This window comes from Anopheles darlingi, chromosome 3 (genome assembly GCF_943734745.1).
Source record: "Anopheles darlingi chromosome 3, idAnoDarlMG_H_01, whole genome shotgun sequence".
NCBI classification, from domain to species: domain Eukaryota; kingdom Metazoa; phylum Arthropoda; class Insecta; order Diptera; family Culicidae; genus Anopheles; species Anopheles darlingi.
In genome coordinates, this window is record NC_064875.1 from 22,183,967 (window position 1) to 22,211,034 (window position 27,068).

Below are 27,068 nucleotides of genomic sequence, written 5' to 3' on the forward strand. Positions count from 1 at the left end.
ATCACCCATAGAGTTGAGTAGCGATCAGAGAGAAGATTAGTCCAACTATCATATGGCAGCCAATGAAGAGCAAAGCTTTCAATGCTACCTCCAAAATGGTTACGATTGAGTTTTCATCACAAAATAATGTCTCGCCATTCACCATTTGTACCCGCGAACGGTTCTTACCTGTAGCACCGCTCAACGGACTTGACGAAAACGATGCACTTTCCCTGGATCAGTTTCAGCTTCAAAATCGTGTACAGCACAACGGCCTTGTCCATCTCATCTGCCTCGATTTGATAGTGTGTCAGCTGGCTACCGATGGCCAGATCGGGCTCTTCCAGCTTCAGCACCACTGGATTATGAAGGATCAACTTCTTCAACGAAACCACGTCCTCCTCTAGCGTAGCCGAACAGAGCACCGACTGGTGCACTGGCGGGAAGTGCTTCAACACTTCCCGTAAATCTCTCTCAAATCCGAAAGAAAACATCAGATCCGCCTCATCGATGGTGACGCAGCGCAGACTCTCCCGCACATTCAGCGTACCATCGGTTAGCACGGTGCGCAACCGGCCCGGTGTGGACACTACAATATCGGGCCGGTCTGCCAACAGATGCCGATAGGTGGCCCGATCTTCCTTTGAGGAAAGATCAACGACACGGACCAGCGGTCCACAGGACGACGTTAACTCGGTGAACACTTTCGCGATCTGATGACAAAGATCCTGGCTCGGGGCCATCACCAGCACCGACGTTTCCCGCACCGCCGATTCACCTTTCCGGCTCAGCACACTCTGTATGATCGGGATGGCAAAAGCGGCCGTCTTGCCGGAGCCGGTTCGCGCTCGAATCAGCACATCCTTGCCCTGCAACAGAAACGGGATGGCCTTCTCCTGCACCAGCGTCGGTGAAATCCATCCCAGGCGAGCAATATCCTGAGGAAGAAAAGCAGAATATTAGAGAACTGATGAGGAAGGCGTTTTCAACGGTGAACTACGAACCTTCAGCAAACGATCGTCCAACTCTAGCTCGTGGAAATTCAGTTCTTGCTCCGGATTTTCCATGTTTTCTCGCCTCCCGCGTGTGTTTTTACTTTATTTCGCCTCCTCGTGGTATCGTTTTTTCGTTTTCGCCTCCTGCTGGTTATCGTTTTATCGATGATGGCGGCACAAAATTTAGAAAAATTAATGAAAAGATAGTTTTTTGAAAAAACTCGCGGTTTCACCTTTTTACGACCGAGAAAAAACGCCAATCGTGAAGGGGTGATTAATTATATCGGAAAATACCAAAAAAGCGAGTCGAAAAGCCAGGAAATGGAAGTTATTCGACTCACAAGCTCAAGTGCACTTCACATTGAACCCTGCTTCAATCACCTAGCTGTAGCGAAATTTTGACAGTGATGGTCGATAAAATATGAGCATTTTGTGCATAAAAAAAGGAAAATTTGCATAAAAATTCCAAATTTTCAGCGATAAATGTGCTGCTTGACACTGTACCATTGTTTTGGCTTTGAGGTTAGGTCAGGGCTCGAACAGCTGTTGAACAAAAAAGTTGGGAGTTTTTAACATTTTTTAACACGTTTCGTGAATTTCGTGAGTAAGATAAAGGTGATACGAGCAAAATAAACTCATTGCCAACTTCCGCCGTGGTGCTCGTTGAAAAAGTAATCCTCTCGACCTTACAAACCGTGGAAACTCCGTTGAGGGGGGGAACTTTCTTTTTTTACTGTCCGTCGTTGGCTTCTTGATAGTTCCGAGCGGAAATAATGCTGGCTTCCGCTGCTACTTGCGAAGACCACAACAGCCGTGCAGCGTATCCACGTCGTTAGGAGAGCTGGAGGATCATCAGATCGGTCTGATCGTTGGCGCGCTTCCTACGCAAAATCGCAGCCCACCAGGATGAGCTTCACCTTCGGATCCTCGGCGATGATGACGGCGGCCAGCGGCAGTAGCTGCAGTCTCGCGGCGCTCGGTGAGATGGAACAGATCATCTGCCAGCTGGAACGCGGCACTCTCATACATAAGTTCTATCCCCGGAAGCGACCGGAGAAGAAAACGCTTATGCTGCGTCGTGAAACGCGCCAGGTATGTGTCGACGGTTGGCTACCATATGGTGTACGATTAACCTGTTGCCGTTTCGCAGATCATCTGGTCCTCGGTGCAGACCAACGGGCGGAGCAACTACGAAGGGTCGTTGGAGTTGCGCGAGGTGAAGGAAGTGAGGCCCGGTAAAAAATCGAAGGATTTCGAAAAGTGGCCAGAAGAGGCGAAGAAAAGTGAAACGCGCAAATGCTTCGTCGTGCTGCACGGGAATGACTTCAAACTGCGCACCGTTTCCATTGTCGGTATGTAGCAGGTGTGGGACACAAACTAGAAATCCCCACTTTGTTAACGCTCTTCCCGCTTGTAGCATTCTCCGAGAAGGAAGCCGATATGTGGCTGAAAGGACTGAAGTACCTCATTGCCGATACCATCACGGCACCGTACTGGCTGCAGATCGAACGGTGGCTGCGGCGAGAGTTCTACCTGATGGAAACCAACGGTACGGCTAGTGTGAAAGACATTCGCTCGTTCCTTCCGAAGATCAACTGCAAAATATCGACCGCCAAGCTGAACGATGTGTTCCACGAGGTGGACACAAGGCGACGAAGTGAGCTTGCGTTCGATGATTTTACGCGGCTCTACCAACGGTTAATCCTGTCACCGGCCACACTGCCGGAGTACTTTGACGGTGTACGGCTTGCTCCGTACAGTCAAAACGGCCAAACGGTGACGCTGCAAGAGTTTTGCCGGTTTCTAACCAAAGAGCAGTGCGAGAAGCGTGTTGCCGGAGGTACCGATGGTGGTGGTGGCGGTGGTGAGGATGGTCGGTCAACCGTCGAGGAGCACAGTGAGGAGACGGTGGCAAAGTTTATCAGCGATTACATTCAAGACCCGGCACGTGACGTGCGCGAACCTTATCTACGATTGCACGAGGTGAGATGCGTCTGAACAATCCCCGTTATCCCCATATGGTGTCATAATGATAGGCCCCGAATCATTCAGCACTGATATGGGTTCTGACGAACATCACAAATAATGCCTGTTGTTTTAGTTTATCGATTTTTTGTTCTCGCGGCAAAATGAAATTTGGGATCGGCGGTGCGATAGCGTGTACCAGGATATGACACGGCCCTTGTCCCACTACTGGATATCTTCTTCGCACAACACCTACCTGATGGGGGACCAGTTTTCCAGTGAATCATCGGTCGAAGCGTACGCCCGGGCCCTCCGTATGGGGTGCCGTTGTATCGAGCTCGACTGCTGGGATGGACCGGACAATATGCCGCTTATCTTCCATGGCCATACCTTCACGACTCGGATCAAGTTCCTGGACGTGATTCGGACAATCAAGGAGCACGCGTTCGTTACATCTGAGTATCCGCTCATCCTGTCGATTGAACAAAACTGCTCGCTCACCCAACAACGCCGGATGGCCCAGGCCATGCAGGAGGTGTTCGGTGATCTGCTACTGATCCAGCCGATTGACAAAAACGAATCGCAACTTCCTTCCCCTCAGCAGCTGCGCCGGAAGATCATATTGAAGCACAAAAAGTTGCCAGAAAATGGAGCCGGTATGCTGGTGGTAGACGAAAACGGCAAGGAGTCGGCCATTATGATGCGACCAGGCGGACTGGGGGGTGCGAATGATGAGGGCGAGCTCGACATACGCAATACGGTCAAGAACGGTATCCTGTACCTAGAGGACCCGGTCGATAAGGGCTGGAATGCGCACTTTTTCGTATTGACACAGCACAAACTATTCTACACTGATAGTCAGCGGTAAGTGTTTACTTTTTCTATCTTCTGTGGCGTGTAAAATTAATCGAAATTGATCGTCATTTTCCTCGCTTTTGCCAGGCCTGATCGTGACAGCGAAGGACGAGAAGATGAACGAGAAGAGAACGGTTTTACGGCCGGCCGAGCTCGTGACAGTGCGATTGTGTCGAACGATGAGCTGCACTTTGGCGAAAATTGGTTCCATGGCAAACTGAGCGGTGGTCGCGAGGAAGCGGAGAAGTTGCTGCAGCAGTTCTCGCATCTTGGCGATGGCACGTTTCTGGTGCGCGAAAGTGTCACCTTCGTCGGGGACTATTGTTTGTCGTTCTGGCGCCAGGGGAAACCCAATCATTGCCGCATCAAGCTGAAGCAGGATAAGGGCGTTACGAAGTACTATCTACTAGAGAACGCATTGTTCGACAGTCTGTACAGCCTGATCATGCATTACCGCCAGAATGCGTTGCGTAGTGCCGTAAGTGCCTCGTAATAGGCTGTAATGTAATTCTTCTGCACAGGAAAATACTCATAGTAGGCATTGTGCGCTCTATTCGACAGGAGTTTTACATTACGCTCAAAGAGCCGGTCCCTCAGCCGAACAAACACGAGACAAAGGAGTGGTACCATCAGTCGACGACGCGCGAACAGTCGGAGATCGTGTTGAACCAGGTACCGCAGGATGGTGCGTTTTTGGTACGCCCTAGCGAGAAGGGACCGAAGGCATTTGTTATATCGTTCCGGTAAGTGATGCTGACAGACCGAGGTGAATAGAGGTGATTCAATGTGTTTTCAATCGCTTCCTTTTTTTAGAGCACACGGAAAGTTCAAACATTGCCGAATACGGGTGGAAGGCCGATTGTACGAGATGGGTGGCATGGAGTTTGAAAGTTTGGTCGATTTGGTCAATTTCTACATCAAGCACCCACTATACCGGAAGGTGACGCTTACCTATCCCATCCCTCGTGAAATGATACGTCGCATCAACACGATGGATGTAAGTTGGCACTACAGTGGAGCAAAAGAAAAAAATTGCTTTTTCGGTTTCTCATGCATTATCATATTTCCCGGACACACCAATTCCGCATTGTAGGTACCGGAGGAGAGTGGCGCCTATGGTTACATGGATCCGGCGATGGTAACGAATGAAAACGTGACCGTCAAGGCCCTCTACGATTATAAGGCACAGCGTGACGATGAGCTGTCGTTCTGCAAGCATGCCATCATCAGCAATGTGGTGAAGAAGGGCTCGGACTGGTGGACGGGTGATTACGGTGGCAAACGGCAGCACTATTTTCCGGCCAACTACGTGCAGGAACTGATCGCTACCGACGATGGTACGCTCGTGGATGATACGGCCGCGAACGAACCGCTAATGCTGGGTAGCTTACAGAAGGGTTCACTCGATGTGCACGGTGCGGTGGTGGAGCTAGCCTACGCTACCCATCAGCAGATCGAGTGGATTCTACGCATCCAGAACCCTACCATGCAGAACGTGTTCGAGGTGGGCGTGCAGACGAAGGAGCTGGCGCTCGAGTGGATGAACGCCATAAAGGAGGCGGCCCAGAACGCGAGCGTACTCGAAAACGAGCGGCGCAAGATGGAGCGCAATTCGCGCGTTGCCAAAGAAATGTCCGATCTCATCATCTACTGTCGCAGCGTCCCGTTCAAGCACCACCCGGCGACCTGGGTGTTCTACGAGATGTCCAGCTTCCCGGAGACGAAAGCTGAAAAGTACTTTCTGCAGCCGGAAACACGAGCACTGTTCGTACGCTACCACCGGCAGCATCTGAGCCGGGTGTACCCGAAGGGACAGCGGCTAGATTCGTCGAACTATCACCCGACCGCGCTCTGGAACTGTGGATCACAGATGATTGCGCTGAACTTCCAAACACCGGACAAACCGATGCAGCTGAATCAAGCCAAGTTTCGCGATAACGGTGGCTGTGGCTATCTGCTAAAGCCGGACTTTATGTTCCGCGACGAGTTCGATCCGACTGATTCGAACACACTGGTTGGCGTTGGTGAGGTGATCGTGAACGTGCGTATCATTGGCGGTCGGAATCTGTGCAAGGTGAGCCGTAACGTTACCAGCCCGCTGGTAGAGGTCGAGGTGCTAGGTGCGGCGTTCGACGCGGGCGTTAAACATCGCACACGAGCCATCGGTAAGTAGCTTGGCCCTTCTTTGTGCAGTGTATCCTTCTTTGACGCTTCTCTCCGTTGCAGCCGATAATGGATTGAATCCGATCTGGAACGAGATTTGCGAGTTTCGGATAGCGAATCCACACTTTGCGATGCTGCGGTTCGAGGTGCAGGACGAGGATATGTTCGGTGAGCCGAACTTTATCGGACAGGCCGTCTTCCCACTCGGTGCCATCCGAACCGGCTACCGCAGTGTACCTTTGCGCAATAAGTACAGCGAAGAGCTCGAGCTGGCCACACTGCTGGTACACACCAGCATTCGACCACTGCAGACGGAATGATCCAACATAGAAGGGATAGTTCGGCAGATCCGCTCTCTGGTGCATTAAACTTCCGGAAATGATTGGATTGAAGGTGTTGCTGTCTGAGTGCGTTCGTGTGTGTGTGTTTGTGTGCGAGTGTGATAGGATTTTAGACACAATTTTAGCATTTTCGTTCTCTTATCCAACGAAGCAGTATTTAAAAACAAATGATTGGAGAATCGAGTTTTCACGGAACAGGGATCCGGGGAAGGGATATGTGTACAATGCGCGCAACGCGTAACAATCGAATGTGCCTACTATATATATACACACATATATACATACATCGTACATTTATATACCTAGATATCTCTCTAGAGGCCTATACATACACGTATGTAGTACATACCTATTTACACGATTTATATTGGTGGCGCGTTGCAATGAGCGTTTCAATGACGAACTTCCATCTGGAACGAACTTCCGGTTATTTACTCACACCGATGGGCGACGAGGTTGCACAAAAGACAATTTGCAAACGAATTGGACAGAATCGCACTAGTTGAATTACTGCAGCTGTACAAGGCAGCTTGTTTGTTTTAGTCCATACCGACAGGAAGAAATGGATGATCCGTATCATGGCGCAGCATATGAGCAATAAATAAATGTTTGTTTAACCACGTGCAAGGAAATTGATTTATTTTCTGTTGCTATTGTTTTTAATAGAAACTCCATCTTTAGTGCATAAAACGTAGTTAAAGGTGATGCAAAAGGATACTTAGTAAAGCGATTGGTCGCAGCTGTATAACAGTATAACAGTATTCTTTTTGTACAGTAGTAACCATAACCATATACCTGTTAAGTTGCAGTAGCAACCGGCTTAAAAGACTTTCTTTCAGAGCTTAGTAAAGCAGGCGCACACTCTCACAAGAGGAGAAAAACCGCACTGATTATTGGTTATTGTCCATTTCGTGGATAGTTTATATTTTTTAAATAAACAAAGGTTATTTGCGTCAGTTAAATGGTTTTGTTAGAGAATAATTTAAAGTGGATTTCATAAACGGAGAGAGACAGCTAAACAATACTCTATATTTCCTATAGTACTAGCGCGAATTGCTGCATTATCAACCGCATGCACGAAATAGCGTTGTTAGGCGTTTGGCAAGCATGGAGCGAAGGGCATGTACTATTGCCGGTGGCAGCGGGCACGACCGTGCAAGATGTGGTGTAGATGTAGATTTGGGATTCTAGGCAGAAATAAGCCGGCGTTTGCCTATTGTTTTATGAAAGTGTCTTCCACCTGGTTGTGGCAATAAAAAGTGTCTTTTCCGAATCCTTTACAATGCAGCGAACCACTTTACTTAGAACAAGCTTATGTTTTTTACTTTATACAAAATGCTGATTGCAAAAATGGCAAATACTAATAGTTATACACATTAGCGGCTTATTTTTGTCATGCAAAATATATATATAACTGAATACTTAAAAAGCAGTATTTATCAAGCTAATTAGCACTCGGTTTTTGGGTGCGCGTATCGTGGTATTAAAAAGGGATAACCAGTGGCTATTTTGGCACAAAAATTCCCCAAAACGCTTCTAGATTCTATTGTTCGATCCCTCAACCCTAACTAATGCTGAAAAACGAATAGCAGGGCAGAAAAAGGGTTAATTTTCCCAAAGTGCGTTGTCGTGCTGAACGCAACCGGTTTTTGGTGTAAGCAACTTGTAATTAAACCACGCGAGATGCACGACCTGATAGCGAAATGATTAAGGAGAATGAGAGAAAAAGTAGAGAAAGAGTAAAAGGATCTATGTATGGGCAATATTTACGCAAATAATGGAGAATAAATCAAAACAAGGGCCCCAGAAGCAAGCGTTCGTAGTAAAAATGAAAGAAAGAACAAAACACTATCGCGCACGTGTGCGCACAGTCGGAAGTGAAGCCGAGACAAGAACAATGGTTGGAATGAGAGATTGGTTGGTTGATTTTTGGAATGTTCATATTAACGTTGGCGATTTTTATTGTTTCATTTTGTAATAGTAGCGCAAAGCGTTTATCCTTTTCATCGTACCCCAACCCTCTATCGCTTCCTTTTCTCATTCTCATTTCACCCCGTTGCTCTTTTGTCGCTGCTTTCTCGCCTGGTTTTGTGTTGGATAGCAGCAGTTGCTTAAATGATTCCCTTTTTCTCATATCAATATCCTTTTTTATCCTTGTTGTTTGTTGTTATTGTAATTATCCTGTTCGGTTGCAGTGGTTGTAGTTCCTTGTTGTGGAAGATGGGCAGGAGAGGGAGTAGCACCCGGTATGCGGGTGTTTCGAGATTCTTCCTATTTCTTGTTATTCATTGGTGTAATTCCGTCCAAATTCGATTGCGAAGAAGGGCCAATGTTGCTGGTGCTGATGGCGAAGTGTAGCAGAAGGGAGGATGTATTTTAGAGGTGCCGTTTTGCGATTTCTTTTCCTTTTGCTTCGTCGGTGAGTGTGTTCGTTAATGCTTATGAGATTGACCTTTCGTTCCCGGTTGTCCCACGCTTTACCTCTATCTCTATTCCCGTGCCGTGTTTTGATTAACAGTGTTCTAACTCATTTACTCCGGATTTTGCTCTAGTTCTAGCTTCAATAAGGCGCACGAATAACGATATTTGTGCGTTAAGTTTAAATGTTTGTTTGTATGTTCCTTTTTTCCGTTAATATTTATATATCAATTGGTGGGTGGGTAGCATGGATAGGTAGATGGGGTATTACGGTGTAGAGTGTACGTGTGGGTAAGGTAATATAGTGGCGGGTGTTTCTACGGTTCTACACTTCTGCTTCAATAAGTTAAATTTTGTTAAATTGCTGTTCCATTGGGATTGGTATGTGTGCTCTCGACTGAAAGTGTATGTGTGTGTGTAAGTGTACAAACGTGCTTGCATGCTTGAAAGGCTGGTAGGACTTTCTAGATTTTGATTGACTTTCTACAACCTGACTTGACTTGACTTGACTCGAGCATCAAACACTACATACGCACTGCCAGTGCTGTTGCTGCTGCTATTACTACTCCGATTGAACTGGTTTGATGCAATTGAACGCTGCTTGCCAATCTGCTCCTGTACCAACTATCAATGATCCGTAATAGAAGGATACTACAGGATTCGCTCGCATGATTAACTGCCACAGAAGAAATCAATGATTACTTAGTTAGATTCTGTCCGCCTAGTATATCATGTATGCGTGCTTTCCTTCGACTATTCGACACACAGTAGCCTATAGCCAAAAAGCGCCACTCAACCTAGCTACAACACTCACACACACACGCACACACCGGCTACTACACATACGATCTACTAAGAGCTACCCTGCCTACCATTCGCTTCGTTTTTCTACCTGCTAGATGCCACTCATGCACACACACACACACACACACACACACACACACACACACACACACACACACACACGCGCACGCATTATTAATATTCGAATAGCAATAGTGGTGTTGCATTCGCCACCACAAACGGTGGACACAGCGGGACCAATGGTAGTAGTAGCAGCAGTACGGAAACCACCCAATATGTCCGTCGCTCTTGTCACTTCACTCTAAGGTATTTCGTTCGTTACACTGTTTGCTTGTTTCTTGGGTAATACTGATACATTGTAGTAGACATTGCTTGTGCCCGCTGCTCAACTATCTATTTGCACACAAGCACGTCCACACACACACACTCACACACATACACACACACACACACACTCGCACAAACGCACAGTTGGTTACGTTTGCCTTTGTTAAGCTTGCTACTACTGCCATGGCTTCCAAGGATTGCTGCTGAACGAGTTGTGAATGCGTTGTGCACGCTGAAGCAGAAGAACGGCAGGATTTTCTATTGGAATTTGGCTTAAATCGTTTGTGCTCAAAAAGTGTGGCTTATCAATGCGCTCTTGTCATACAGCATGGTGTAAATTGACCGTTTGCATGAATGCATGTGTTCGTGTGCATGTTTGTTTGTTTGTTAATGTGTGGCGTAGGTTTTGGCATCGGCATGCGGCTCTCGCGCGTCGCGTAAATTCTGGTGAATCGGGCAAAAGCATGGCACTGGGCGGCCCCATGTGCCTGACCATTTGGCATTCTGGAAGGCTCGTCGTGTGGGAAGGACCAAGAAAAGGCACAATTTTGTTTTTGTTCATTTCTACTTTCCTATCGTTTGTTTCTCTGTTTGCGCTATGCCCTGTTCTCTTTGTGTTCTGTTAGATGCGTGTTTTTACCACTGCTTTCAGTGTTATTGGCGGTTTTTGCATTGACTGTTTTAACTATTTGTGCTATACCTCCGTTTGTTCCGCTCTGCTACACCACATTTGTTACTATTACTCGTGCTGCCTACTTGTTAACTGTACTACTACGAACGATTGGGGTTTTCTCTTATGGTTGTGTGTAGTATGCATATGCTTAGTTCTGAGTGTTTTTTGTTTGTTACTCAGAGCATTTCTGTTTAGCTGTCGGTGGCTTATCATCTCCCAGGACACGCGTATGTCCGTCTCTTTCCCTGTTACCTTCATATTCGAATCGGTCTCGGATGCCGGAACTCGAACGGTGCCAACTGTGTCCGTGGTTTCCACTTTTCCCTTTCTCCTTTCTGTTATCCGCTTCAACAATTCAATCATGGCACATCATGTATTACTAGAGGCGTATGTGTGAACTAGTGGAGCGTGCACGGCGGGGGATCATGCAGGCATCACCATCCCGCTTACCAGCTTCCTGGCACACTGCTCCGTTTGCTAAGGTAACGACCAGATTGTGGCATGAGAAGGCATTCTGTGTGCGTGTACCCCGGACCTGCGCTGCTCCCAGAACTATTGCGTTGCGTTCCCATTTCCCACCCCCTTTTTACTTTCTTCTTCCTGCACACCAATCCCCGTAGTGTTGATGAGGACCAAAGGGAAGGGTATTGGCTGCAAACACAGGAGACAAGCTGTTGCGTTCGCTTCATTTACTCAAACTGCGCTGTTTTGCCCACTACTACACTTGAGTGTGGCACATTGCGCAGTAGAAGCTCTATAGTTACAAAATAGTAAACACGAAAAAGAGGCTAATAAACTAAATAAATAGAGAGGCATTCTGGATAAAAGGAGGTGGTGGGGTGTATGCGTGTTTTGCGTGTGCGAAATGTGTGCAGCAGGATCCGAAAAACCCAGCAAAAACAAAAAAAATACATCGGTCAAATTGGAAAAAGCGAGGATCAAGCACACGGTGCATCCACAGAAGCACCAGTACACCTCTCCTGTGTGCATCCATTGTGTTGTGGCTTTAGTTAAAGTAACCTTTTTGAATTCCATCTACCAACTAAAGAGCAGCCACCCCGGTCATAAATTGAACTGGAATCGTGTACCAGTATAATCGGTGTTCGAGGTGCGGCAATCCGGGAGCTCCGTCTTTTCACTGTTGCACACTTCAGTAGTTCTCGTCTGCAGCTGTACTGCCTACTGACCGTAGTTACAGGCTAGGGCCTAGATATTTGGTTAACAGACTTGACGTATCTCGTGAGGTCGGGCAGACATACGCACATCATCATTACTCGTTGAAAAATTGGAAGAACACAGAAAAAAAATAGGAGCAAAACTGTCCCTAGACTTATGCACACACATACACACACGCACTCGTACGCAGAAAGACTTAAGAGAAGAGGAGACTTAATCACGGCATAACCCTATCCTGCTGTGTGTTTGTATCTATGAATGTATATATGCCTACATACATATAAGAATACATAGTCATACATATCTATATATATAGTTCTATGTAGTTAATGCTTTACGAATGCACTTAGCAATACGTGACATACTATGCGTTAGAGCAATATATGTATAATAATATTAATATAATAATAATAATAATATATTAATAAACCTAACCTATCCTTCGGCCATTCGGTTGGCGGAGCTCTGCCACTCTTTACATCTGCAGCCTACCCCGCGATTCGCATAGAATACCATCCGCATTGCCTTAACTTCGCGCATCAAGGACTCCGGGGGTAATGGGCAAAGCCCTAGCGAGCCAATTCCACACGTTCATTGCAAAAAAAAAAAACAAAATGTAAAGAGACAGACAAAACCTATCCTTCCATAAACCTCTCCCTCTCTCTCCCATCAAGAGCAAAACTGCTGGCTTACGATAGTATAAACAAGGAGATGAACCGCGATAGGGGCGAGCAGTGGCAGCGGAAGGTGCCGCCGCTAGCCGAGCATCCGCTTCTCTGCCTTAGAACTAACTTTCGACGAATTTCGTCCGTGGTTGCTGGCGGCGGAACCCGAGCCGGCCTTCTTCCTCGGACCGCTGGGACCAGCACCACCGGATCCCGCAATACTGGTGTTGCTACCGACGGCCGTCCCACCGTACGGCCCGGACTGACTCGCTGGGGGCACGCTTTGTTGGTGAAGATAGAGTTCCGGCCGGCGCTGGTTTCCCCCGTTCGCCGATCGACCACCGTGATGGCCACCTGCCACCGGTATCGACAGTAGTGGTGGTAGCCCCGATGGTTGGGAGGAGATGGTCCTTGGTCGCTGCTTGTTGGCCGCATCAAGGGCCGCCTCCACGTCACCGATCAGTGGATGCAGGTTGAGGTGGCTGGGACGTCGGGTGGCCTTCCACGATGACGATGACGATGAGGATGACGACGACGGAGTATCCTCACTGACGGTGACGGTCGATGGTCCGGTGCTATAGAAGGTAGAGGAAGCCACCGTACCGGCAGCGAGTTCGAGATTCGGGTGGGACTGCGGTTGCCCCGCCACCGGTGTCACCGCTTTGCGAGAACCCTTGCCCTTCCGGCCCGAACCGTGCTTGTGTCGGTGCGGGTGAGGTGGGTATGGTTGACCGGGTACACCGGTTGCCGTCGCTTCCGTCAGTGCGTTGCCCTGATTGCCGCCAATGGCAGGCGGCACATTTTCGTCCGGTAGCTCACGCAACAGCTGCTGCTGCTGTTGCTGCTGCTGCTGCTGCTGCTGATGGCGAAGAAGCTTCTGCTTGTGTCGGTGTTGGTGTTGTTGTTGTTGCTGTTGCTGTTGCTGCTGTTTTTGCTGTTGCTCCACCTTTGGCTGTAGCAACCGGGGCTCATCGAGTGAGCCGGAGGAAGCGTTGGAGCGTTCGAAGTTGAAACACTTCTCGTTGATCTGTCGTCGGCGCTTCTCTCGTCCTGCTGCTTTCCCAGTGGTCGGCACCGTACCCTTGGCCCCGGCCTCTCCTCCCGCTTTGCCACCTCGTCCTCGTGGTGCTCGTGGTCCGGTACCGCCATTGCCCCCACTACCGGTAGCACCGCCCGGTGTTCCGGCAGTGATGGGCTTACCGTTCTTGTGGAAACCTAAATACCAGGCCGGGAACTCGACCGACTGGAAGCGGAAGGCGCCTCCGTCCATTTGCTCGTAGAACAGGCACCGCCTCGGTTTGTCGATATCTGGCGGAAGACGCTACACAGAGGGCAAGAGAAAGAAAAAGAGAACAAAAGAGGGAAAGACGTTAGAATACGGAGCAGCACCAAGATTTGTGTTGTTCACGGTCCTGATAACTTACCCTTGACTTGGGACGCCCGTTCGCGTCCAAGCAGATGTACCTCTTCGCTTCTTTGGAGTAGATCGTTATGGCTGCCCCACAATGGGGAAAGCAAGGCTCCGTGAGGACTGCCTCCAGTGTAAAGATTTCTGTAAATGAAATAGAACACGGAAAGCAACATTATTAATTAGATTAGAAACTGAAGCGATGAATCTTGGGTTTAAAACCACCGGCATTGTAATGTTTAATGTTCTGAAAGTGTATCTTCTTCATTCCTAATTTCCTGGCAAAGGAAAATCGTAAATCATCACTATGATCGCTACTATGATTGAAAGCCCATCACATAACAACCAGAGCATAGCAGGAGGTCTTCGAATGCAGTGTATGCGCTACTTTGATTCGATTAGACACAAAATATTCTTAGTCGAAATTTTATTTGCCTCCAGATAATCTGCCAGATAATGACTTTTTAGCGCGAATCCTATATTGTGAAGCTCCATCGTTAATGGAAGAAAAATATCGTTGAAAAATTTTAGAAGCAACAACACTAGAAGACGGAAAAAAGTACATTTTCAACGTAGTACAACAAAAGAATTGACAATAAGCGACGAACCCTTCTTTTCAATGGAACGTCGTGTCCATTTCAATTCTGAAATGGACCAAATCTGCTATTGCTAATAATGACGGATAGTAAAAAGGTACTCAAAGCAAGTTGTAAAGTAATTGCATAGTTCAAATGAAGACGATCAAGTTGTTCAAGGTATAACTGAAGCTGTTGAGTTTAGTTTACAAAGCCTCGTAAATCTATCTACCCATCACCCTTTGAGTGTCAGAAATAAATCCCAGCGATAAAAAGGCTTCTTAACTGCATTCTGTTGCAATTTTCAGTTTAATCCAGTTTTTTCCAGTTGCACCGCATATTCACCACATGAAAGCGACAGAACTACCGTTATTGAAGTGTGGTACATCAGATCAGAAATAAAACATCCCACTAGCGATATTTGAAAGTGACTTCTATCTTGATCGGCTCTTAAGGTCTATAAAAAGACATTCGGCAACCGTGTATCCGATCGCAAGTAAGTAGTCGCAGGCTGCGAAAACAAGATCGTAAGCCATAACTTCAGCTCGCCGCCTAATGGTTCCTAATGTATTCTCCGACTACTGCAGTAATCCGCCATCGACTCTGTCACCAAGGCGGACCAGCATCACTGGCGGCACCACCGGCGGCCACTACGGGGCGAGACGGCGAGTGTGTTTGATTTGTCGCGACCGCGCACCAGACGCGGCTATGGGCAAACTCTAATCGCAGCAAATCGATTATAAAACCGATATTTCATTCATCTGCCACAACCAACTACCTGGCGGTACACTCCGGTACCTCCGGGAGTACCCCGGTACGTTAACCCTGGGCACATTCCCCAGGATCAATGGTGCACGTGCTACATTAATTGAATGCGAATGGCTTCGAGCCTAAAACAAAACAGAAAAACACATCACACATTATCTAATAGATCCGATCCGTCCATTCATCCCAGCCAACCGCAACGTTGGCCACTGCGCTGGCCACTGGAGAATCGGCGGGGCGTTTGCGCAATTGTTTACGCAATACGCGCAGCCCTTCCCTTCCCTTCCGCCGTTGGTCTCACCACTTGTGGGACACACGCGGTCTCTCTCACAAGTGTCGGACCAGGTAGTTCCCCGTAGGTTGGGCCGGGCTTGAGGAGTAGAGAAAAGTGAAGCAAAAGTGCGCGAAAACACTTGCGGCGTGATTTTGAGACGCCATCGCCGTCGTCGTCGTCGTCGCCGAGGAGCCACTTTAATTGCAGCTAATCGACATCACTTTTGCCGTCCGTCTACCGCTTAAACGCCGGGTTCAGCGAGCTTGGAGGTTCTTCCAAGAGCGGCCCGGTGTGCGGCCCTGATTGCGCCGCCGGTCTCGCCGCCAGGGTGGTATTTTGATTGCGATACGCAGCCTATTACTGATATCGGTGGACGGACGGACGGACGGACGGACGAAAGGGGAGCCGAGGGAGTTTGCACACGCACCCCCGTTCCGCAACCCTCCGTTTAGAGGTCGATCGGTGTCGGGCGTTGGATTGGAAATTGATGTCCGCTAAATCGATTCCCCGGTACCGGCTAATGGTGAACCGAAACCAGAGAACTCGGCCATCCTAACGATACACACACACACACACACACACACACACACACACACACAGATCGTTCCTCACGCCATTTGGCGCCTCGTCGGTGTTTCGCGACGCGTTAATGAAGTTATTAAATCGCGGCCATCGAAAGGGGCATCATTTTAAATCATTATGTTCACTGCGGGGCGTGCAACATTGTGACTGGACCTTCTGGTCCCGTGAAGTGTGACGATAATCGCTCGTTCGGTCGCTGCATAATGTCCTTTCGAGGCGACACCACGTGCACGTCGTCTTTCTTTTCCCCTTTTTTGCTGGCACCGCTTTTGGTCCTGCACCCCATTGCTGACAAGCTGTGATAAGTGACAGTTCTTCCGTCACAACGCGCATCTCATTCCCCCTCTTTTTTGTTGGGGACGATGAATACTTCGACGCCACTGACTGGCGTTTCGATCGATTAGAGTGGAATACCCCATCCCTCCGCACTCCATGCTCTCAATCATTCATAAAACAATTAGGCAGCGATGCGTAATGGCGGCAAATCACTGTAATTACTCTCCGGAGTCTCCGGAGCGAACGGGGGAAGCAAAACAACAACAGCAACATAACCCGAACCCCGTCATGGTGCTGCTGCTCCAGCTGCTGCCGATGCTGATGGTGTGTCGACGTAAGGGCGACACCGAACGCGTGATTTATTAGTAGTGGCCACAACCACACGGCCACTAGAGTCCAATCATCATCTAAGTAAATGGAAGGATTTGTCGTGGCCGCGTGGTGCACCGCATGGCCACTGACCGGACCGGACCGTACAGGTCCGGGCGTGGAGGGTTATTATTGATCGTGCAAAATTACTCACCTGGCTTGGATTGGCCAGAAGGCGTCAGAGCGCCGCAAGCGAGCGAGCAACCTGACACACTACATATCTGGCCTATACACAAGGGACCACCCGTGCCGTGTTCGCACGCGTCGCAGTGCGTCGTGCGAAAAGTGCAATTAAATGGCGTTCTATTGATAGTGATAGGACCGCGTGTCGTATGTCCGACGTAATGCCGGACCGGGCCGGGCCGTGCCGGTCTCTAAGGCCAAATGGTGGCAATTTCCCTTCTTCTTCGTTTTTTTCTCACGCAACAAACGACGACGATGACGACGGTGGACGGCGATTTGGCGCTGCATTGATCTGTACGGCCACCAACCCCCCCGTCCGGCCATACCTCGATCGTATCATAGCCGGTACGAAGCCGGAGGCGCCAGCGTGTCGCGCGCCACTAACACTCTAGGTGGCTGGCGGTATGCTTCAGAGTGCTCGACACACATCGACGGATCATATAACACGCGCTCGCGCGCGCACCACAACGTCCCAGAGGGGACGACGACACACTATCGAAAATCGAAACGAACGAAAAAGCCGAAAATTCTAATCTTCAAATCGCCACCTGAAGCCATAAGACAGCCAAACCAAATCGCTAGTGCGCCAGTGTGAAGCGGCCGTGGGAAAAAGCCAGTCGATGGCCAGTCGACGAACCGAACCGGGCGTGTGGGAAACGCTTGAGGGAATATCATGGTGTTGAGGGAGCGAGAAGCGAGGACTTTGAGGTTTGGACACTTTTGAATCGATCCATCGGAACATCGGGATCTCCATTTACCCAAAAATGCGTGTCGAGGCTTTTAGTCTCGTGTGTGTGTGTGTGTGCTTTGCGGCTGCACTTCCCAGTACAGTTCGCGCTGGTTCGATTTAATCGTAAAACCATGGATTAGATACCACGCACACATAGGCGCGCGGTCGCATCATTAACCCCCCGACGGTGTTAAATCCTACCACAAAAGGTCTCTCGGGAAAGGATTGTCCGCCTGTGGGCACAATTCACGAATTCATTGACAAACCATATTGAACCATATTGACCATATTGACCACGCACACCCACCCGCTGCCACGTAATCCGGGGCTTTCGGAGATTGAGAAAGATTGGGGGTTCCTTTAAAGGTTCCCGCGTGAACGCACTCCTTAAGCCTTTCAATAATTCCTCTCTTCTACCCCTTGATCTTGTCCCACCAAATGGCCACATTTTAGGCGATAATTTATTAATTCATCGTTTTCAAATTACCGCCCAAAGATGGAGGGGATGATTTCCACTAACAAAAAGGCTCGTCACAAACCACAATCTGACACACCGCCGTGCTGCTGCTCCTTTCTATTTTCCATTCCCTCATTCACCAAAAAGCGACGCGACGCGACATTGGTCAGATCTGGTCACACGGAGAGGTGCCAACGGGTAAACGAAATCAAAAGTTTAATCCAATTCCAGGCGGTACACATCGTCGCCCCAGCCAGCAGCAGGGCAGTTCGGTTTGAACGCCATGCCAATGCCCCTTTGGAAACCTCTTCGGAGGGTGAGAAATGGTCGTCGGGTCGTCGATGGGCACTTCGCGGTACCGCCAAACTGTCACACCGACTGCGAAGTTACCGGAACTGTCTTGACTCTTGGAGGACTTTGGAGATGCAACAGCGACAGACAACAACAACAACAGACCCCCCCAAAAAAAACGGTAAATAAATCAACAAATCTCGACCACTCTCGCTGTCTCGGCTTCGACCCTCGAACTACCTTCGGTTGCGTCGATAGAGATATAATCAACGCACGGGACAGACACCAGCAGCATCAGCGTTTGCAGCCAGCAACAGATCGGACCAAAAACTCCTCACCGAAAAAAAAACGCTTTCCATCGTCCCTTCCGCGCTATACTGGATGGCGGTTGGATGGGCAATAAATTAAATATTTTCCTCTTGTCGATTCCTCGGACAGATTTCGGGATAGCGGAAGAGGAGACCTGATGTCGCCGCCAGCCGCCAACCAACCGACGTATTGTGGCGCTGTTCCGGACACAACACAATAGCGCTGTGCCACCGCCGCCTCCGCTGGCCCTTCTTGCGCGGGATATTTATGGCGATAAGCGTGTGGCGACCACATAGGGTGCGAAAACCACAAAAATCCGCCCCAACCATGGCGTTGGACGCCACAACCGCGGGGAGTCTTTTTTTTTTGGGAGTGAGGAGTTTGTTTGTGGCTCGAGTGCCGAGGGAATTTGTCATGTGCGGGTGGCGTCGACGGCACAGCAGGACATGGCCGGCCATCATGCGGAGTCCGAAGAATTCCTTGGAAACTTGGCTGCGTCAGGTCGGCTAGCGACCACCGGGCGCGGTATTTTCGGTGGACTGGTGGTGGACTATTAGTAGAAATAGAACCAGTTGTAGAAGTAGTGGTAAAAGTAGAAGCAATACTACAAGTAGGTAAGTACACGATAAACAGAATACTGGATGGAACATTGCCAACTAACAGTCTGGATAACAGCTCGTCTCACCGGAGGTCTGAGACCATGGGAGTACCACTGGTCACTACTGCAGAGATGGAACCTGGCTGGTTGACGCAGACGGGGTTTGATTAATCCGCGATTAATCCTGCAAAGCGCACCGAATGATTGCTAACAGAATGCTTACAAGACGCAGTCTAGTTACGGTTTGTGCGACAGCCGCCCGATGGACGGTAATGGATGCCACGAGTACACGAGTCCGCGTGAGTAGCGTCTTAACCGCTTGCGGTGCGGTTCGGAACACGCGGTCGACTCGCAAAGGCGATGCGCCGTCCGTATCATCACTAATTCCCCCCTCCTCGTTCATTGGATTCCATTTGCTAATAGCGGAAAATGGAGACAGACGAGATTCATGATACGGCAGCTAGCTACTGGAGCAATCCAGGAGGCGGGGGTTCGAGCAAAGGGAGATGTAATGGATAGTGGCAGCAATTAGTCGCGGAGGAACTTGTTTCGTACCGCCAAGTATCGGTGTATCAATTCGAAACGGCCTTCCCTTACTGTTTTCTCCAGCCTTTTTTTTGCTGATGTTGTTGTTGTTGCTGTTGTTGCAGCTGGTTGTAAGATTCTCCTATGATCACAGATATCTGCGGATCCCATGCAGTGGGCTGGACAGACAGAAGCGGTTGGACACGATGTCGTCGACGATATGACATTTCCATTCCACACACACACACACACACGCGCAGTCGCCGATGTCGCTATCCTTTTCTAGCGATCAAGACATTCATCTCTAGAACCTAGAAGCGCCGCCAGCAGCAGCAGCAGGCCTGCGTGCTGGCGGACAACATCTACAAGGCTCCAGATACAAGCGGCAGCAACAAGTCATCGCGATGATCAAAGAGCGCGCACCCGACGAGCGAAAATGTCACCTCATTTCTCAGCGCGCTAAACGCCGTGTTGGCGCCATTAGTCTTCGGCCGCTTTAAATAGGCAGATGCAGAAGAGGGGAGGATGCGATGCCTTAATTGTCGCACTGGAACTGGAAACTGGAACTTCCCGGAATGGGAATTCGTCCGTTTCGTCCGTTCAGGGAGCAAGCATCGTTGCTGCAGCTGGATTATCGGTGAATCCGCCGCCCATCCGGTCTTCGCATTTCATCTGGTACCTCTACTTTCGCCGATGGTGTAGGGACCGACCGACCGGAAGGGAACGTTTTATTTCTTGAATTAGGAGCGTATTCCTGTTGGGGGCTGCTGGTTGAGCTTTCCCAATTTAGATACATAATTGAACATAATAAAAGATGATACTGAAGGATGCCGACATCACAATTTGACTCTCGATCGCGCATGAGTTAAGGACGTTTGCTTCAAGTTTTAAGGCACACAATTTGACGGATATCGCACAACTGTCTTGGAAAATACTGTCACATTCGTGGATAAGGTACATCCAAAAGAGAGAAGCTGTTCAAAATCGTTAAGTTCTGAAGGGGGCGTTTCGATATTTGATTTTAATTCTTCGCATTACCTTTTTACATTTTTTATGAGTGCTTCTCCTTTCAAGAGTATTGTGTGAAATTGATGGATGGATGGCATAAAAACTAATGGTGCGATCTATTTGAAATTTTGAACCCATTCGAGTTTCCATAAAAAATTTTTGCATTTTTTGAGGCAAACTAGTAAAAAGCACCACTTTTTAAACTTCAAAAACCTATCGAAAATCGGAAAAATTGGAATTTTAATAAAAACTAGACGGGGCTGCCTGGATAAACTTATAATCTAACAAAAGAATATTGATTTATGTATTTCCGCTGATGCAGCAGCAAGCTACGGATGGGCACCACAAAAAGTACACTTTTGCAAACTTCCCTTTTTTAGATTGGATGCCATGAACGTAATTTTTAACAAATCTCCCTCAAAATATGACCAAATATTCTTGAAAAGTTGTAGTTTAATATAAAATTTAAATAAAACAAAAAAGATGAATAGTTTCTTCACAAAAAATCTTCAAAATTCGGCCACGTTTTGTCTCGAATTAATCTTAGCCCTTCCTCAAATCAAAAGTTTAAGGGATAGGCATTATTTATCATACTAAAGGAGTTTATAGATCATTCCTAAATGTGTAAAAAGCAATACAAGGAAGATAACAAATCGTTCTTTAAATTAGCTTCAACGATCATCCATCACGCTTCAACTACAACATTATAACTTTAATATCTCCGAACCACGTCATGAGTTGTACATCGCATCGCGAAAACTCCTTCCCATTAGCGCACCTCTACACGGCCTAATGGAATATTTCCGGACGGAACACCTGCACAGCTACAAGGCAAAACTGATCACAGAATCCACCCCTTTCCCCACCCACCGCCATCAAATTCCATCTCCCATGCCATCTGACGATCGAGCCCGTGCAACCGTGCTTCGGGATGTGAGCAGCAAATTTGCTCCAATTTGATTGAAGCAACACCCGGGAGGATTCGAAAGGGGAGTCACTCCCGGGGGGCCTCCTTTGCTGGGAACAGGACACGGCGAGGGGTCTGCAATGTTTCATAATAACACCTCTCTCTCTCTCTCTCTCCTCGCACCTAGTCATGTTCACGTGGCTGACGGTGTTCTGCTCCTCGCTTAACACAGTTTTCGTCAATAAATCCTAAACCACGACACGCTCGATGGCGGGCTCGGAGCATGCTGCATGAAAGAACTGCATATAGGGCCGTGACTTGTGGCTGGTGTGCAAAGTGTGCCCTCGGTTGCAACCCCCTCCCTCTTAAGGTAATCCGAGTAATCCGAGGCTGGCGATCGGTGGCACACGCAAAAATCCGTTCACTTTGAAGAAAGTTGCTGAGAACAGCGGTCTGCCGGCCCGTAATCGATCGTTCACCGCGCCTCCTTTTTCGCCTCCCGCTATCCCCAACCTACCAAACCTCACACCCCTTCCTTACCGCTCCGGTAGGAATCCGATATCGTACAATTAGAGGGATGAGGTGTAATGTGCCCATCGGCGGCCCTGTTTCCAATGCACGCGTGTGTGTGTGTGTCTGTATGTGCACCTATTGCGTGTGCTTACGTGCCTGTGTGTGTGTGCTAAGTGAAAGATTTATCGGTGTCCGGAATTGGTGGCCGGTGGTAACCTGGGCCCCTGGGTAATATGATGCCTCCCAAACACGGGGTTGGAGAGGTGGCTGTCCTACGAGGTGGCGGCTAGGGCAGGCGGATCGAAATCAAATCTGCAACCTTCTCCCAGTAGTGCCCCCCTTTTACCCTCTGGCTGCTCTCTGCAAGCATGGCAAGCTCTCCATTTTCACCGTTTTCGAGGAGAAAACCGTTTGCGGCGAACGGAATCGTCGTCTACCGGGCGGGGTTTTTTTTTCCAGGTGTTTGCTGGAGTTGCTGGAGAAGAAGAAAAGAAAGAAGAAGAACCCGTGGGGTATGGGGAGCGAGGTAAGACTGCTGCTGGTGCTGCTGCTATGTAAGCGTTTCGAAATCATAATCCAACCATTGTCACGCCGCCTATAACCACACTTGTATCGTGCCTCCACCTGCCCTTCATCCGTCATCCGTCAATTGAACGGAGAGGGCCGGGAGTGTCAGCAACACTTAACCTCAGGTTTCCCGGCCCCCACCGTTTCATCCCCCCTTTCACTCGAACCGTGCCAATCCGTGAAAGACGAGAAAGCTCACTCCTGGTGCTTGTCGGAAGCGCGATGGCTCGTGCTACCGAGTACGTACTGTCCGTGTCCACCGTATAGCCTTACCGCCTCCCCGCTAGAGTGACAAGTGATGGTCAATGATGGTTTATGTTTCGCGCTGGATGAATGATAATCCGATACAGCAATAAACGGGGACGGGAACCGGGGGGCTGAAGAATACAATTTTGCTCGGTTTGAAAACCCTAAAGAGGAGGAGGAGGAGCGTGGAGTTACTTAATGGTTTTGTGGGAAAGCTGCTAGCTCGGGCATCTAAACCGATTGTAGTGCGGTGAAGACAGCTCGAAGGTGCATCCCCAAAGGTGCACTCATCGCGCCCCAGTCTGCGAGTCTGCCAACGCCAACGAGACGCTCATGTCACGCGATTTATGCTGCGATTTGCGGAAAACAATCACTCCGTAAGCGGCTAGATCGCATCGTTCGATCGCTCGATCTCTATCGCGGTGCATACAAGGCATACCTGATCGGATTGGAACGGATTGATCCCGAACCGATAACGAAAAGCGACGGAGAGACTGGTTGAAGTTATGGATTCGACAAAAAAAAAAAGAGGAACCTCAACCTCACCACTCGTGTGCCAACAACCCGGCGATGGATTCGCGATTCGCTGGCGCACCAATTTCCATAATAAGGCAAGGCGCAGCGTCGCCCTTATACCTTCCCGACTGGCTGCGGATGCGGATTAGCATTGTAAAGCAGCGGCATAAAACATGACTCCAGCGAAGAGAAGAGGGCCACGATCCTTCCATACGCCGCCATGTGCCAGTGTGCCATATTGGTATTTGGGCTACGCTACGGCGTTATGCGCTTGATGCACAAGCAGCCGAGAGATTGGTATCGATCGGTATCGGATGGATCGTACGGGCATGGGCATCGCGGATCGCTTGTCAGGGCACGACGAGCACAGGCATAGGACCCAAATCTGTAGTCTCCAGTTCCCAATGTGCCGGTCCCGTCTCAAGACACAAGAGAAAGATGAGGATCACTTTATGGCCATCGCTTGGCAGCACGATCTGTGTGATCGCGTGATCGGTATCGCGAGTGTGGCATTTCGGTATATCCTAGACACGCCGGGTGTTAGCCGCAGTTGTTCGGCTATAAAAGCGTTTAGCGCTCTATGGTGGTATGGCCGCGACGACGACGAATTGGTCATCGACGGGCAGTTTAGGTAATGCGATTAGCTCGAGGCAATGGCGGTTGCTTCTGGGCATGCTTTGCCCAGCTGTTGCGGCACGATTTCGTTGAGATTCTGCTGGCAAGCCTCGAAATGACGGGTGGCCCCAATTTGCCAGCCCGCGGGAAGATAGTTAGGAATTCAGGAGTTTTATACGACTTTTTTTTTATCGAATTCCGGAATCTGTAGCTCCATATTGCTTAATAACATGGAGGAAAGACGCTTTAGGGTAAGTCTTTCATTCCTGAAATTCCTGGCATTCGCTGAGGAATGGCTATTTAAAATTCAAATAGTTTTCAACAACTGATGAACAAATTCGATCCTAATGGACGAAAGAGATGAACGGAATTTGATATTCAGGCAACATCGTGCCAAAAAGGGACTACCTCAGAAGTTGTTGATACTTTTAAGTAATCTTGATGGTCACGATTGACCTACAACCTGTTGGAACTAGCACATTCCAATTGAATTCGCCTATCATTTGACCAAATTCATTGTCATTCTCTCGAGAGAATAAGAATCCTTATTACTTAAAAATTCCAAATTAAACCGCTAGAAGCTCCCATGCCACGTGGCAGAGAGTTAAAATTATGAGCGAACGGATGCACATGCTTCTCGATCCTCATCGCACTATCATGATGCTATCGATGCTACCAAAGAGATGCCCCAGACGATCACTTACTGCTTCTGCTGCTGCTTCTATCTCCTTTTCTTTTCCGTTTGGTGCTCCTCTCTCTCTCTCTCTTTCTCTCTCTCTCTCTCTCTCTCTCTCTTTTACGTTGATTCCTTCACCCTATCCCTATATACATCTCGCCAGGATGCTGCCAGAGGTTGGAGAGGATTGCAACGTGGTGTGCACCGTTTTGTTAATGTTGTTCCGCCGATTTGTGTGAGTTGTTGCTAATGTAGCCTTCGACTACAACCTTTCCCAAGCCCTCCCACCCTCTCCTTTTTGCCCCTCAGCTGTACCTATATCCTCCCATCCATATCGATCCTCCATCTGCTCCATGATGCCTCCCTTTACCCGTGACCGGTTTGACGATTCTCTGTCTCTCACACTATCGCTCTTCTCCCCCTTTCTGGCCCACCAGCCTTGGGTGTATGCTGCTTGCTGTACGCATATGCTCGCGCATATCCGCGATCCGCTGGTGCAGCACAGAGCCGTGCAGATCGCCTCGGATTATCGATCGTTTGCGATCTTTAAGCCAACATTAATCGTCTGTTTTGCCCCTCGACCACATCTCATGCTGTGTTCGAGAAGAGAGCGAGAGAGGGTAGTCAGTCAGTGAGGATGCGAGAGGTGCTGCAGATTTTATCCAATTAAGTACCACCTATCGCTGGCCTCCGTACCGGCCTCGCTGCATCGTGCGGTGCGTGCCGCTTCGCTTTGAGGCGTGCCAAGATAGCGATAGCGAAGGAGGTAAAATCGATGGATATGGCCGGGATCGGGTATCGCGGTCTGCCCACCGCCGGTGGATGATTGCCAGAGACGCGCTTTCGTTCGCGTAACCGCGCTCAATTAATTTGGAACATAATGTTTTGGCGCCTGCACATTAACGCCAAGCACCAGAAGGAGGCATCAGCCCCGGGAAGCAGACTCGCGGGGTCCACGGGTCTTTTTCGGGGGGAATTGTCTGGAAAATTTGAAAACGATTGCATCGGTCGCGTCCGGGCGACCGGGAACGCGAAGAACGCTCGCAAGCGTGACCCTGAATGGTGGATGGATCCTCGTACACATTCGATGGCAGACTCGGCGGCAGAAATGCAATCAAGAGAAGAAGCGAAGCTCGGTTTCTCGTGGGGAGCCCCCCACCACCCGTGGTCGCGCACTATGTTTTGTTGCGACATAATAATTCATGTCGCTTTATTGCATTTGAGGCTGCATCGAGGTGCTGTGTGCCGGCGATGGAGTGTCCGCCGCGCGAGCAAATGGATGCCGTTTATGAGGCAGAATGTAATTTGTTTTACTTTATGTGGTCTTCTGTCTTCTGATACGATACCGAAGGGGGCCACTGAACACCGAACAATGTGCCCATCGATCGAATCCTGGCGATACGATCCATCGTAAGTGGGGAGCGAGATCGAGTGATCAACGGTTGGTCTATTATTCGAAACTGTAACTTGCAGGCCGGAAAAGCCGGGCATCAATTGATGGTTGGAGGCCATTCCGGGGGTTTCAATTTATCCCGGTCCATTTGTCACGTTGGCCTATGGAGAGATTTCCAATCGATTGCACCGCAGAAACTGGGGCTTTCAATCAATCGGTACTAAACGAGGATCTCGGTACCTAAAAGTGTTCCCAGGCGCGCGCGCACAGCACAATGCCAAGTGTTCCAACACCGTTGTCGGATGTGTGTCCACTCAGAGGGGCGGGGGAAGAAGTGAACCGGAAACACTGACCAAAGCTCAAACACGAGTGCGATGGAACACGTCCTTCACCGTGTACCAACGGCGTACACGTAGGCCCTCCCCATTACCAGGGCAAATGTTTGCCAAGCGCCAATCGCCATCAATCCGGCCCGAGACCGAGCAAAGCAGCATGATATATTGATCGGCATGTGAGACGCTTCGGTCCGATATCCCCCTTGCCAAGAGGTCCAAGGCCAACACCACCGGACCGGACCAGACCAGCCACCAACCGCTAGACAACCGAAAACGCGTATCGAGTACTAGTGAGATCTCGAGGGCTTTTTCGCTTACGGCAAACGCCTCGATGCCCCCCTCCACCCGGGAGGGGAGATATTTATGATGTACTCTTCCGAGGAGGAGGTGCTTCCGATGCATCAAGAATATTCCAGAACATTTTCACTGGACAATTGAAATGGTCAGCTTCCGCCGGGCGAAATGGTTCGTAAATAATGTCGGACTGGCCGGTCGCTGCCTTAAGTCCGGGGCTTGAGACAAAAGACCTCCACGAGGCACCCGTCCTCGTGCAAGGAGTGCTGCTGCTGCATAAATCATACATATTGCA

At 49.1% G+C, this 27,068-nt stretch overlaps 3 protein-coding genes across 5 annotated transcripts in view; 1 reads left to right on the top strand and 2 right to left on the bottom strand.

Moving 5' to 3' along the window:
• LOC125955918 (probable ATP-dependent RNA helicase DDX56) overlaps positions 1-1,125 on the bottom strand; it is a 2,167-nt gene extending 1,042 nt beyond the window's left edge. The window contains exons 1-2 of the mRNA XM_049687250.1: positions 984-1,125; positions 169-917 (exon numbers count right to left, since the gene is read on the bottom strand). Of these exons, the coding sequence (XP_049543207.1) occupies positions 169-917; positions 984-1,046 (812 nt within the window). The 5' untranslated portion in view covers positions 1,047-1,125. The remainder of the gene's footprint in view (positions 1-168; positions 918-983) is intronic.
• A 383-nt stretch (positions 1,126-1,508) lies between these two features.
• LOC125955892 (1-phosphatidylinositol 4,5-bisphosphate phosphodiesterase gamma-1) lies at positions 1,509-6,924 on the top strand. 2 transcript variants are annotated; one of them, XM_049687198.1, is made up of 10 exons: positions 1,509-1,645; positions 1,733-2,066; positions 2,125-2,326; positions 2,392-2,957; positions 3,076-3,803; positions 3,882-4,272; positions 4,356-4,537; positions 4,608-4,791; positions 4,888-5,959; positions 6,021-6,924. In XM_049687198.1, exons 2-10 carry the CDS (start codon positions 1,881-1,883, stop codon positions 6,275-6,277), a joined length of 3,768 nt encoding a protein of 1,255 aa, XP_049543155.1. In that variant the 5' UTR covers positions 1,509-1,645; positions 1,733-1,880; the 3' UTR covers positions 6,278-6,924. The 2 variants fall into 2 exon arrangements, with proteins under 2 accessions (XP_049543155.1, XP_049543154.1); XM_049687197.1 differs by having other exon boundaries at positions 1,509-2,066.
• A 2,703-nt stretch (positions 6,925-9,627) lies between these two features.
• The window catches only part of LOC125955926 (DNA N6-methyl adenine demethylase-like), a 66,169-nt gene continuing 48,728 nt past the window's right edge, over positions 9,628-27,068 (bottom strand). For both annotated transcript variants that reach the window (XM_049687266.1, XM_049687265.1), the window contains exons 5-6: positions 13,786-13,913; positions 9,628-13,682 (exon numbers count right to left, since the gene is read on the bottom strand). In XM_049687266.1, coding sequence (XP_049543223.1) covers positions 12,453-13,682; positions 13,786-13,913 — 1,358 coding nt within the window. In that variant the 3' untranslated portion in view covers positions 9,628-12,452. The remainder of the gene's footprint in view (positions 13,683-13,785; positions 13,914-27,068) is intronic.